Below are 15,033 nucleotides of genomic sequence, written 5' to 3' on the forward strand. Positions count from 1 at the left end.
AGCTTAGTGCAGCTACAGGCCATTAGTATGTCTGGAAGGCCAAGAAGGAGAGGCAGACAGTCACAAGCCAATAAGAGAGGGCAAGCAGGCTCTGTGTCTAGTGCTGGTCGTGGAGACGGTGCATCCTCATCAGCACGTGGCCATGGGACACGCTTGGCCTTTTTTTCGGCAGCTGGCCATGTTGAGCCGCAACATGCGGAAGACTTGGTCGAGTGGATGACCAAGCCGTCCTCATCCTCCTCATCCTCTCTCACCCATGCCCAGGGTGCTTTGTCTGGCAAAGCAGCGGCCTCTTCCCTCAGCTCAATGTCATCAGTGACTCCTTCCCTAGCTCCACCATGTCCTCATGAGGATTCCCTCGAACTGTTTGACCACAGTGTTGGGTACATGCTCCAGGAGGATGCCCAGCGTTTGGAAGGCTCTGATGACGATACTGAGCTCGATGAAGGCAGTAACATGAGCGCGGACAGAGGGGGTGCCCAAGAAGGACAGCAATCTGGCAGTCATGCTCCCCCTGCTGCAGCATACTGCCAGGTTTGCTCCAGTGATGAGGAGGGAGGGGATGATGAGGTCACTGACTCAACGTGGGTGCCTGATAGGAGAGTGGAGGAGGAGGAGGAGGAGGAGGAGGAGGAGGAGGAGGAGGAGGCGGCAGCACATCACCAACGAGGCAGGATGCCCTCCAGGGGCCAGCCTAAGGGCAGCACATTGACTGCATCACACCCCAAAGCTCCACATGTGCAGGGCGCTGCAGTCTCTGCGCGTTATTCAAAAAGTTCTTTGGTGTGGGCCTTTTTTGAGACGAGTGCATCAGATCGCACCGCTGCTATTTGCAACATATGTCTCAAGCGTATCTCGCGTGGCCAAAATATCTCCCGCTTGGGTACCACATGCTTGACCAGACATATGTTGACCTGCCATGCAGTTCGTTGGCAAGCGTATCTAAAAGACCCACACCAAAGAACAAAGAGGATCTCTCCTTGCTCCTCATCAGCTGAGATTTCTAACCCCACTAGACCTTCAGTCCTCTCTGAGACCTGCAGTGAGAGGAATGAAGGTGTAGAATTAGGTGTGTCACAGCCAAGTACTTGTGGGCAATCTGCTTTTGGTACACCGACGTCAGATTGTACCAGGCAAATTTCCCTGCCCCAGCTGCTGCACCGCCGAAAGAAGTTTGCTCCCAGCCATCCACATGCCCAGCGGTTGAATGCTAGCTTGGCAAAATTGCTAGCACTTCAACTGCTGCCTTTTCAGTTGGTAGACTCTGCCCCCTTCCGTGAGTTTGTGGAATGTGCGGTTCCTCAGTGGCAGGTACCCAAACGCCACTTTTTCTCACGGAAGGCGATTCCGGCTCTCTACCGGCATGTGGAAGGCAATGTCCATGCCTCGCTGGACAGGGCGGTCAGCGGTAAGGTGCATATTACCGCTGACTCATGGTCCAGCAGGCATGGACAGGGACGTTACCTAAGTTTCACGGCGCATTGGGTGACTCTGCTGGCAGCTGGGAAGGATGCAGGACAAGGTGCAGTAGTGTTGGAGGTTGTTCCGCCACCACGCCTCCAAAATGCTGATTGTGACACACCTCTCTCCTCCACCCCCTCCTCTTCTTCTTCCTCCATGGCCTCTTCCTCGGAACCAGCGGTGCTCCGTAGGCGTTCAAGGGGCTACGCAAGTACGCAGGCCAAAAGATGCCATGCGGTGCTTGAGCTGGTGTGCTTGGGGGACAGGAGCCACACTGGGGCAGAGGTTCTGTCAGCTCTGCAGGGGCAGGTTCAGAGGTGGTTGACGCCACGCCAACTTAAGGCAGGAATGGTGGTTTGCGACAATGGCACCAACCTCCTCTCTGCCCTCCGACAGGGACAAATGACCCATGTGCCCTGTTTGGCTCACGTCCTTAACTTGGTGGTGCAGCGGTTCTTGGGCAGGTACCCGGGCTTACAGGATGTCCTGAGGCAGGCCAGGAAAGTCTGTGTGCATTTCCGCCGGTCATATAATGCCAGTGCTCGGCTGACGGACCTCCAAAAGGAGTTTAACCTGCCCAAGAACCGCCTAATCTGTGACATGCCCACCAGGTGGAACTCAACGTTGGCCATGCTGCAGCGGCTGCACACGCAGCAGAGGGCCATCAATGAGTACCTGTGCGACTATGGCACCAGGACAGGGTCAGGGGAGCTTGGTTTTTTTTCCCCACGCCAGTGGGCCATGATCAGGGATGCATGCACTGTCCTGTCACCATTCGAGGAGGCCACGAGGATGGTGAGCAGTGACAGTGCATGCATCAGTGACACTGTCCCCCTTGTCCACCTGTTGGAGCACACGCTGCGTGGAATAATGGACAGGGCACTTGAGGCAGAACAGAGGCAGGAAGAGGAGGACTTCCTTAGCTCTCAAGGCCCCCTTTATCCAGACAGTGTTCCTGCGTGCCCGCCGATCACACAGGAAGAGGACGAGGAGGAAGAGGAGGAGGAGGAAGATTGTGTCAGTATGGAGGTGGAGCCTGGCACTCAGCATCAGCAGCAGTCTTTAAGGGATCAGTCCCAAGAAACACATGGACTTGTACGTGGCTGGGAGGAGGTGGCTGCGGACCATGTCGTTCTTAGTGACCCAGAGGACTCCGGACCGAATGCCTCAGCAAACCTACGCTGCATGGCCTCCCTGATCCTGCAAAGCCTGCGTAAGGATCCTCGTATTCGTGGTATCAAGGAGAAGGACCAATACTGGCTGGCAACCCTCCTTGATCCACGTTACAAGGGTAAGGTTGCGGACCTTATCTTGCCATCGCAGAGGGAGCAGAGGATGAAACATCTTCGGGAGGCCTTGCAGAAAGGTCTGTGCAACGCGTTCCCAGAGACTGGGAGGTTACAAACTCCTGTTTCTGGACAACGTGTTGCTGAGGCTTCGGTCAGTCAAAGAAGGAGCGGTGGAGAAGGTGGCCGTCTGACCGATGCGTTCAGACAATTTTTTGGTCCGCAGCCCCAAGGTATGATCGGTTCCAGCAACCATCGCCAGCGTCTGTTTTACATGGTGCAGGAATACCTAGGGGCAAGATCAGACTTGGACACCTTTCCCACCGAAAATCCTCTGGGTTACTGGGTCTTGAGGATGGATCACTGGCCAGAGCTTGCACAGTATGCAATTGAGCTACTGGCCTGTCCTGCATCCAGCGTTCTTTCGGAACGCACATTCAGTGCTGCTGGAGGCGTGGTAACCGATCACAGGGTGCGTCTGTCCACCGACTCGGTCGATCGGCTGACCTTCATAAAAATGAATGAGTCTTGGATCACCACCAGCTACCAAGCACCTGATGCTGATGTAACCGAATAATTTTTTTTGAAATCTCAGATCCCTTCAAAGACTGCCTATGCTGATGCTGAGTGACTATCCCTGAGTAATTATCCTCTTCCTCCTCAATCATCACGCTTATAGCTTGTAAGAACATTTTTGGTTCTGGGCGCCACCACCAGTGCCTAAGGCACAATTTTTCAGCCCCTGTTTAACAGGGGCGTGTAATTACAATTTTTGATGTAATACTTTGCAGCAGGGCTCGTTCCTGCATTCCAACTAGAGTGTCTGTGAGGGGTTGCAGTGTTGTGGCACCAGCACCAGTGCCTAGGGCCCAATTTTTCTGCCCCTGTCTAACAGGGGCGTGTAATTACAATTTTTGATGCAATACTTTGCAGCAGGGCTCGTTCCTGCGTTCCAACTAGAGTGTCTGTGAGGGGTTGCAGTGTTGTGGCACCAGCACCAGTGCCTAAGGCCCAATTTTTCTGCCCCTGTCTAACAGGGGCGTGTAATTACAATTTTTGATGCAATACTTTGCAGCAGGGCTCGTTCCTGCGTTCCAACTAGAGTGTCTGTGAGGGGTTGCAGTGTTGTGGCACCAGCACCAGTGCCTAAGGCCCAATTTTTCTGCCCCTGTCTAACAGGGGCGTGTAATTACAATTTTTGAAGCAATAATTTGCAGCAGGGCTCGTTCCTGCGTTCCAACTAGAGTGTCTGTGAGGGGTTGCAGTGTTGTGGCACCAGCACCAGTGCCTAAGGCCTAATTTTTCAGCTCCTGTTCAACAGGGGCATGTAATTACAATTCTTGATCTAATATTTCACAGCAGGGCCCTGTGAGGGCTTACAGTGTTGTGGCCACAGCAACACCTAAGGCCCAAATTTCTGCTGAGTATATAGGGCAGGACCCTACTTTCAAACATCTAACTTACAAACGACTCCTACTTGCAAACAGAAGGAGACAACAGGAAGTGAGATGAAATCTACCCCTAGGAAGGGAAATTCTCTCCTGTAAGAGTTAATATGGGAAAACAAGTTCTCCTTTCCACTGATGCTTTCCAATCCTTGTTCCACAAAAAAACCCAAATTTTCAAAAAACATTTTTCATTGGGACAAAAAAGTGAGGTGAAATCTTCTGAAGAGGAGGAAAGACAGCAAAACAAATGTCACAGGGGTGATAACCCTTCCCTATGTTTTCCAAAAAGCTTAGAAAAGATTTTTTGGCTGGAGCTAAACACGTTAAAAATGTTCAAAATTACAAACAGATTCTACTTAACAACAAACCTACAGTCCCTGTCTTGTTTGCACCGCCTGTATACTGCTGTTCAGAGTATATAGGGCCTGGTGGCCCCACACCTTTCCTTATTTTAATTTGGGTGCGGGGTTCCCCTTAATATCCATACAAGACCCAAAGGGACTGGTAATGGACTGGGGGGTACCCATGCCGTTTGTCTCACTGATTTTCATCCATATTGCCATGACCCGACATGACATTAAACCCGCAAGCAGTTTTAAATGAGATTTTTTCCTTTAAAAATGACATTTGGTGCAGGGACTGTTCTAAACATGGGAAACACGCGTCACTTTACAGGCATACTATAGACACCCCCCAGGTACGATATTTAAAGGAATATTTCACTTTTTTTTTTTTACTTTAAGCATCATTAAAATCACTGCTCCCGAAAAAACGGCCGTTTTTAAAAGTTTTTTTTGCATTGATACATGTCCCCTGGGGTAGGACCCGGGTCCCCAAACCCTTTTTAGGACAATACCATGCAAATTAGCCTTTAAAATGAGCACTTTTGATTTCGAACGTTCGAGTCCCATAGACGTCAATGGGGTTCTAACGTTCGTGCGAACTTTCGGTCCGTTCGCGGGTTCTGGTGCGAACCGAACCGGGGGGTGTTCGGCTCATCCCTAATCTGTGGTGTCAGATGGGTCCATTACAAATACGGTAAATGTAATGTCCTTTCTTAGAGTATATTATATACTTTATTACATAGCTCATAGACTGATAGTTGTAATTTTGCTTTCTCATTTTTTCTTTGTAGACTTTATCAAGCTCAGTCTTCAATCTATTCTAATGACAACCCATTCCGACCTCTCCTGGGTCCTATCGGCTGTTCTTATTATGACAACTGAGGTCATCACAGACTTATACAAGCCTACCGTTCGTCCCATGTTCAGTGGTCACCCATTTATGGTTGCATGGAATGCGCCCACACAAGACTGCCAGCGCCGCTTCAGTGTGTCTCTTGACCTTCGATTCTTCAACCTCAATTCATCCCCTAGTGAGGGTATTGTAGACCAGAATCTCACCATCTTCTACAAGGAGCGCCTGGGGCTCTACCCCTACTACGACAAGAACAACGTATCCATCAATGGAGGTGTGCCCCAGAATGTCAGTCTGCAGGCTCACCTGGACCAGATGGGGGATGGAGTCAACAAATACATGCCATCAGTTAATAAAACTGGACTGGGGGTTATTGACTGGGAAGAATGGCGACCCATTTGTATTCGGAACTGGCAGATGAAGGACATTTACAGGCAAGCTTCACGGCAGCTGGTGGTCTCTCGTTATCCAGACTGGACAGCCGAAGAGGTGAACAAGGAAGCTCAGTATCAATTTGAAAACTCCACCCGCGAGTTCATGGTAGAAACGCTGCGATACGCCAAGAGCGTTCGACCCAACCAACTCTGGGGGTATTACCTGTTCCCAGATTGCTACAACCACGACTACCTGACCAACTGGAATAGTTATACTGGCAAGTGCCCTGATGTGGATATGGCACGTAATAACCAATTATGGTGGATGTGGGAGGAGAGTATGGCTATTTATCCATCCATCTACCTGGAACCTGCTCTCAGCAGTTCTCTAAATGGGCGCAAATTTGTTCACTATCGGGTGAAAGAGGCCATGAGGATCACTTCACAACACACAGGGTACTCTCTTCCTGTCCTTGTGTACACAAGACCCACCTACAAAGAAAACCTCAACCTTCTCTCCCAGGTGAGACAACACAACGAGCACAAAGGTCACTCACTTCTGCTCTGCCAACAGTGTTCTTCAACACTCATGTCAACCTCATGTCTCAGCATGGCAAATCGAGGAAAGCTGGAAGCCGCACACCGGTATAATGATGAATGCTTTATTTAAAAAGCTGAATCATGAATGAAGAAACACAAAACATAACAGCAGCAGCTTACAAAAACAGCTGACGCGTTTCACACTCACGATGAGTGCTATGAATAAGCACTCATCTTGAGTGTGAAACGCGTCAGCTGTTTTTGTACGCTTCTGCTGTTATGTTTTGTGTTTCTTCATGATTCAGCTTTTTAAATAAAGCATTCATCATTATACCGGTGTGCGGCTTCCAGCTTTCCTCGGTTTGCCTGCCTCATCTTGCATCAGCCAGCAGCTGGGACTCTTCCCTCTTGAAGGACAACACTATACTGGCTTTCATCTCCCCTGGTCTGCGCCTACCTGAGCAGTGGGACCCCTCTCTGCGTAGCTTGCATTTCTGGATTCATGTCTCAGCATACCTGAGAGATCGTCTCCACCTACAACAGGGAGTGGGTTTGTAAGGGGTTACCATAAAATAATACGACAACCCTCATTTTTTTTCTGCCAATAAAGAGCCACAATGAATATCTCAAGGCGTGCATGTTTATGTACTGCCAGCAACTGGTGTACAGAACCAGAAACTCATAAAACCCTACTAGAGGGTCCTCTGGTGTCGGGGTTGTTAAGTCGTTTTCCCAAACACAGGCACTTAGTACAACAGGTTTGCAGCGGCGATAATCTGAAGCTTCAACTTCACTCCGCTGGTTCCTAAGCACATCAACACAGGTTCTATTTCTTTGGCTCTAGGTCTGGGCAGGGGTACTTGATACACTTTACATGAGAGGCCTCTACTACACCCATTGTTCTAGGTTTGGTCCATAGTTGGAGCCCATGAAACACAGGTGCCCAAGCAACGTGGCAGGTGCACCAGAGGAATCTTCCTCATCACTGCCGCCAACTGACCCATGGACACCAGACCACTACCACCCCTTTCCCGAACCAGTTACTAACAGGGAATTCCCTCAGGTATTAATTAAGCAGTGTGTCCCCTTGACCACCAACCGTCCAAAATATTGTAAGGGCTCCTTTACCGTTGTCCACCATTGCCCGATTGCCTACAGCCATGTGGCAACTACACCCACTTTACACGCTACTATTCTTCACCACATATTATTCCAAGGCAGATCAAGTTTTATTCCAGATAAATGATCCGAAACTTTGTATTAATATCAATAAAATCGCAATTTATTCAACATTCCACAGGAATACACAACCTTAATACAGAGATGTTAACGTGTTTCAGCCTACCAAGGCTGAAATGCGTCAACATCTCTGTATTTAGGTTGTGTATTCCTGTGGAATGTTAAATAAGTGAAGATTTTAATGAACATAATAAGAGTTGCGGATATCTATGAGCCATGGCTGATTGACCTCTCATTTGATAACGGCTGCAAAGTTCTGGAGCCTTGGCAGAGCCAGCTGCATAACAATAGTGGTCTTTTTAGCTGTCTGAAGGGAGGCATTCTGACAACTATGGTAAAAAGGACGTTTTTTTCCCCCAATAGACACCAATGAATTGGTCTTAGAAAGGGTTCCCCAAGACCTGATATTTCTGCTTCAAGATGTAGCACCCCTCTGACACCCCAAAGGCAGGATAGCATCTACAGACAGGGGCAGGCTACCATCTCACTCCAGGGCTGAGTTAATGGCTAAAATGGGGGGATCGAGAAAGGATATTGGGCGCTAGCCACTTTTGTCAATTATTGCACAATTGTTAAGGAGGTGATGGTTAGGGGTCCCAGATATCATAGCAGATCACTTACAGACTCTCCAGATCAATATCTAGCTTCAGTGTCAGGACCTTTAACCACTTCAGCCCCGGAAGAATTTACCCCCTTGCTTTAACTGACAATTGCGCGGTCGTGCGACGTTGCACCCCGACAAAATTGACGTCCTTTTTTTCCCACCAACAGAGCTTTCTTTTGGTGGTATTTGATGACCTCTGCGTTTTTGTTTTTTTTTGCACTATAAAGAAAAAAAAACGACAATTTAAAAAAAAAGCAATATTTTTTGCTTTTTGCTATAATAAATATCCCCAAAAAAATATAAAAAAAAGAATTTCTTTCTCAGTTTAGGCCGATATGTATTCTTCTACATATTTTTGGTAAAAAAAAAATCGCAATAAGTGTATATTGATTGGTTTGCGCAAAAGTTATCGCGTCTACAAAATAGGGGATAGATTTATGGCATTTTTATTATTAATTTTATTTTATTAGTAATGGCGGCGATCTGCGATGTGTATCGTGACTTGCGACATTATGGCGGACACTTTTGACACTATTTTGGGACCATTGTCATTTATACAGCGATCAGTGCTATAAAAATGCACTGATTACTGTGTAAATGACACTGGCAGGAAAGGGGTTAAACACTAGGGGGTTATCAAGGGGTTAAGGGGTTAAGTGTGTCCTAGGGAGTGATTCTAACTGTAGGGGGAATGGGCTCACTACAACATGACAGAGATCACTGCTCCCGATTAGGGATGAGCTTTGAGTTTGAGTCGAACTCATGTTCGACTCGAACATTGGCTGTTCCTCAGTTCGCCGTTCGCAGTTCGAACAATTTGGGGTGTTTGCGGCAAATTCGAAAGCCGCGGAACACCCTTTAAAAGTCTATGGGAGAAATCAAAAGTGCTAATTTTAAAGGCTTATATGCAAGTTATTGTCATAAAAAGTGTTTGGGGACCCGGGTCCTGCTCCAGGGGACATGGATCAATGCAAAAAAAAGTTTTAAAAACGTCCGTTTTTTTTTCGGGAGCAGTGATTTTAATAATGCTTAAAGTGAAACAATAAAAGTGTAATATTCCTTTAAATTTCGTAGCTGGGGGGTGTCTATAGTATGCCTGTAAAGTGGCGCATTTTTCCCGTGTTTAGAACAGTCTGACAGCAAAATGACATTTCAAAGGAAAAAAAGTAATTTAAAACTACTCGCAGCTATTAATGAATTGCCGGTCCGACAATACACATAAAAGTTCATTGATAAAAACTGCATGGGATTTCCCCGCAGGGGAACCCCGAACCAAAATTTTTAAAAAAACTGGCGTGGGGGTCCCCCTAAATTCCATACCAGGCCCTTCAGGTCTGGTATGGATATTTTGATTTTGAACGCTCGAGTCCCATAGACTTCAATGGGGTTCTAAGTACGCGGCGGACGCGTGCATGCCCACAATGCCGCGTCTTAAAGGGGACGTACAGGTACGCCCATTTGCGCAGCCGTGCCATTGTGCCGACGTACAACGGCATGCGCTGGGCGGCAAGCGGTTAAGCCAACCCAGCAACACATTGAGCATGTTCCCAAATTTCAGTGCGTCCTCCAAGTGAGTCACCAGACCCTTCTAAGAGACCAGCCTTTTCCTGACTCTCTCCAGCAAGGAGCCTCCCCTGGGTCTCCTCCTTAACACAGCTTCCTCCAGATCAGGCAGGACAACCCCAGAACCACTTCAGCAGCACATGTTAGGCCCCAAAACAGGCTATTGGGCCTAACAGCAGAGCTCCATCCAGCAGCACCTCCTCCATAGGCCTCAGCCCAGGGGGAAGAGAGGGAGCACATGGCCTGTCCCAAATATTTATACGCTCCCCCATCACGCACCAGGGACATAAACTTACCATGGGATTGGCTGAAGAAAATATAAACATTCATAACTTAGTTTTGTTTGTGGAATCTCATACTATGACAAGTGATACTAGTGACAAACCAACTTTAAGCTTAGGGAAAAACCAAGTGAAAAACTATACAATCAGTCTGAGCCAACTACAGCCCAGCCAAAAACTAAATCGAGAGAGTAGCCTCTGTTTAGGACAAGGGGACTGCATATGTGATCTATTTGGTTGAAGATTTTAGTAATTTAATCAATGATTTTTTATTTTCTACCTTCAGATGGATCTCATCTCCACTATCGGAGAGAGTGTGGCACAGGGTGCGGCCGGAGTGATATTATGGGGTGATGCAGACTACGCCAAGAACAAGGTGAGTGTAGCAAGGCCGTATTGGGCGTTCTGATCCTCTATAACAGCTCTTCCTCTCTTTCCTGTTCTTATTCCGGTCATCTAAAGAAAACTTGTCATGACAGAATAATAGTGCCTGCCTTTTATGATCCCCTCTGCCTGTTCTTTACATGTTGATGTTCTTTGCATGTTGATGGCACCATAAACATGAATGCCGGGCAACTTTCCAAGCCATTTACCAGAAACAATCATGCAGCCAGTGAAAGCAGAATGACAGATCCACATGCTTTTTCTGGACCATAGAAATGGCTGTTTCAGTGAGCATTTCACATAGGACAGGTGGTGGTGGTGGTGGGACTTAACTTTGATTTGGGCCTCAGATCCAACAGTGCTGTACAAGAGGATCTGTACCTAGAAACATTTTTGACATTGGTGGAGCTTACCCAAGAGCTGGGGGCACCTTGTGCACAGAGACAGGAGCTTGGGACAAAAATGGAGCGCAAGCAAGGTTTTTCTACTCGGGGTGCTCGTGTACGGGCAGGATAATTATGGTTTGGAAAGATCGATGCCACCCTTGGCAGCCCTGACTTATGTAGCCTATTGAGAATTCAAGCCTTGGTTGTACCATGTTAATACATAAACATGCAACAAGGCAAAAGTATTGTCAACGTAATGTGCCCTTTAACAGCCAATTGGAGAAGAACCTTCTTACAATACAATGCTAAGGCCTCTAATATGGACGATGAAGAGTCCAACTGATCTAGTATTAGAAGATTTATGAATGACAAGAATTGTATCTGTTTTACATACAGGAAAAGGACGCCCTGGGAGACGAATGCGACCCTTTTCTTGCCTTCATCTGGCCCTTGGTGCACTATTCCTCCAACTGACACCAATAATGGGGCACCATTCCTCCCACATACACCATCAATGAAATACTATTTCTCCAACTGACAGAGCACTATTGCTTGCACTGACACCAATGATAAGGCTTCATTCCTCTTACTGACTCCATAAATGGGACTCTATTCCTCCAACTGACACCAATGATAGGGCACCATTCCTCTCACTGTCACCAGTGATGAGGCACTATTTCCCCAACTGACACCAATGATGGGGCACTATTTCTCCCACTGACACCAATGATGGGGCACTATTTCTCCCACTGACACCATCAATGGGGCACCATTCCTCCCACATACACCATCAATGAGATACTATTTCTCCAACTGATGGAGCACTATTGCTTGCACTGACACCAATGATAAGGCTTCATTCCTCTTACTGACCCCATAAATGGGACTCTATTCCTCCAACTGACACCAATGATAGGGCACTATTCCTCTCACTGTCACCAGTGATCCTCTCACTGTCACCAGCCACTGTGCTATCGATTGCAGCCACTGTGCCATCCAATGTCGCCACTGTGCGATCAATTGCAGCCACTGTTCCGTCAATTTCAGCCACTGTGCCGTCAATTGCAGCCACTGTGCCGTCAAATGCAGCCACTGTGCCGTCTAATGCAGCCACTGTGCCATTAACTGCAGCCGCTGTGCCCCATAAAATGCAGCCACTGTGCCATCAATTGCAGCCACTGTGCCCATCAAGTGCAGCCACTGTGACCATCAAATGTAGTCACTGTGACCATCAAATGTAGTCACTGTGCCATCAATTGCAGCCAATGTGCCCATCAAATGCAGCCACTGTGCCATCAAATGCAGCCACTGTGCCATCAAATGCAGCCACTGTGCCATCAAATGCAGCCACTGTGCCCATCAAATGCAGCCACTGTTCCTTCTTCCTGCTAGGCGTTCAATAGGAGCACCTGTCCTTTCAGCCAATCCAGTGATGGGTATTAGACCTGCGCTTCCTGATTGGCGGAGAGGTGGTTCAGTGTTTCTAACACACCTGGGTGGGCTCCGAGGGCAATGCTCTGCGCTCCGAGTCCACCCTACAGTATTTTGAAGCTTATTAGAGCCTATGGCTCTAATCAGGTGCTTGAAAAAAAAAGTCGCTGCTGTAATTCAGGCACCCGGTGTCCTAAAAGGGGCCGGACGCCTGAATAGGGGGTGGTCGTGGCGGCCATGGATAGATTCATGCTATGCATAAATCTATCCATTATACATATAGGGGGGTGGTGTGGAGAGATGGGGCGATGCCTGTGTGCTTTTAATGGACGGGCGGCCACTGATAGAGCACTATTTCTCCAACTGACACCAATGATATGACACTATTCCAACCACTGACACCAATGTTGGGAAACTATTCCTTGCACTGACACATCAATAGAGCACTATCTCTCCAACTGACACCAATGATGGGGCTCTATTTATCTCTCTAAAATCAATAATGGGACGTAATTTATTGACACTGACGCCAAGGGTGTTTTACTCACACTGGCCCTAGTCTGGCTCTGCTAAAGCCTGAAGGACAGTAAACTGGCCCTTTGTTTAGAAAGTTTGCAGACCCTGGTATAAAGGAGAGATGTGTGAACTTTTGAAAAGTTCAGTCAGTTGAGGTCACATTGAAGTCAATCGAAAAGAGGCTCCACAAAAAGTGCATATTACAGATCAGCAGAATGGTATGTGAAGCTCCTGGAAGCCTCATAAGGCCAAATCCAGCCTAAGCCATATTTAAAAAAAATTCTACCAAGGATATTAAGAAGGAAGGGGCGAGGGGCCTGGTTGGGACTGGAAGACAAGCTAAGGGTGCTCAGGAAACACCAGAAACAGATATAAGTAAGACTGCCTTGGGAGATGCCCTTTGCTCTTTTCTCTCAGAAGTCTTATGGGTTTCCGAACCACCAACAATAATGCTGAAATCTGGATTTGGTCATCTAAATCCATGAAATTCTGTTGGAAATTAACATCATCCGAAATTCGGGATCAATTCTAGTGACAGGATGACGGGTGTGTGCTGAGTGTTATTGGATGTGAAGATCCATTATAGGGTCTCCACAAACCTTTCTAATCTGGTTCTCCTTTCTACAGGAAACCTGCCAGAGCATTAAATCATTCCTGGATGAAGATTTGGGTCAATACATCGTGAACGTCACCACTGCGGCCTCTCTCTGTAGTCGGGTGCTTTGCGGTGGGAACGGACGTTGTCTGCGTCAAGCAAATGTCACTGACTCCTTTCTACATCTCAACCCCGCTAACTTCCTCATCGTGAAGGCGCCACCAATGTCCAACGCGTCCATTCCAATGTGGGGGGAGGCCCAGCTGTCATCAAAGGACATTGCTCTTCTAAACGCACAGTTCCAATGTCAGTGTTACCTGGACTCTCCTGGCTGTGGCTTCCAGAACCGCATGTACAATGGTGCAGAATCCATAGGGCCCTCCAGGGGCCACATATGTTCCTGGGTATTCATTTCTCTACTGGTTATTGTCTTAGAATGGAGATAACCTTGTGGGGCACTTTTGGATGCTCAAGAAGAACCTCAGCTGTGGTAGAGCCAAATGATTTCCAATCTGTAGCATCAAAATGGATTTGTTCTCGTTAAAGTGCATTTGTCATTAAAGAAATATGGACCACTGCTGACCTCCTTCTGAAAATGTCAACTGAGTACCAGTTTTCCTGACTCTGCTGGTCCCACCAAAGACCTGATCTGGAACAAGCAAGCACCCAATATAGTCATGAGTCCTTATCTGCATATAGTTCTTCTGAGTCCGTGACTCAATGTATTGCTGCCAGACAGCTGAGCATATAGCATTTTTCGGAATATAACGTCAGTAATCTCTCCATTTCTCCAATCTCCCCATGTGGAAATTGGGTGACTTTGTGAATATCTACCTCTTATTCTCAGTGATGGTCCCTGAAGCTCCTCCAAATTACAAAACAGCAGTACGGCTATAAGTACAAGCAAAAAATATCTCTTTTCCAGCCAGTCTTGGGATTCAGGAAGATACTTTTATTACATTGCTACCTCATTAGTGACCATTGCATCCTTCCAGCAAGACTCTCAGGAACTACATGGCCAGTCACCCAGTTACCTTCATCCCAGAATGTTCCTCTTTTAAAATTTCTGAGATTTATATTGTTTCTTGACATTATGTAAGATAGGGACTTACATTGTTTCTTTATTTTATGTAAGATAGGAATTTACATTGTTTCTTTACTTTATTGAAGCAATGAACTTATTTTACATTTTTTCACTACTTTATGTAAGATTTGGACTTACGTTGTTACATTGTTTATGTAAGATATGTAAGATAGGGAACCCTCCAAATTGATGGAAGTTTGTATGAAGGAGAACACTAAACGAAAATAGTCAAAGGTAGAACTGAGTACAATAAAACCAAAACAAAAAAATGGGACTTTTCAGTCATGCAAATTCAAACCACACCAAAACCTTTTTATTCCTCAATAAAAAACGTCATAGGAATTTTAGTAACATATGTAGAAAAAAAAAATTTCCCACGTGTTACCCCCCTATTCCCATGTCACCTATTGTACAATCACATTAGTTACAGTAGAAGTTTTCATATTCCCATGGTGGGAAAAGTCTGACACCTTTTTCTGCGGATCTGCATGACCACAGGTCCCAAAGACAGATTTCCTCCACCCCAAACTCGCTCATCCATGTCTTTATGGACCTTGGTTTATGCACTGGTCATGTTGGTACAGGAAGGGTCATCCCCAAACTGTTCCCACAAAGTTGGGAGCATGAAATTGTCCAAGATGTTT

At 46.9% G+C, this 15,033-nt stretch overlaps 1 protein-coding gene across 1 annotated transcript; it reads left to right on the forward strand.

The window, feature by feature from the left end:
- Nucleotides 1–5,410: 5,410 nt before the first annotated feature.
- On the forward strand, nt 5,411–14,319 carry LOC141102532 (hyaluronidase-2-like). Its single transcript, XM_073591461.1, has 3 exons — nt 5,411–6,289; nt 10,280–10,369; nt 13,338–14,319. Exons 1-3 carry the CDS (start codon nt 5,411–5,413, stop codon nt 13,749–13,751), a joined length of 1,383 nt encoding a protein of 460 aa, XP_073447562.1. The 3' UTR covers nt 13,752–14,319.
- The last annotated feature ends 714 nt before the right edge of the window (nt 14,320–15,033 follow it).

Source organism: Aquarana catesbeiana, linkage group LG07 (assembly GCF_042186555.1).
Source record: "Aquarana catesbeiana isolate 2022-GZ linkage group LG07, ASM4218655v1, whole genome shotgun sequence".
Lineage (NCBI taxonomy): Eukaryota > Metazoa > Chordata > Amphibia > Anura > Ranidae > Aquarana > Aquarana catesbeiana.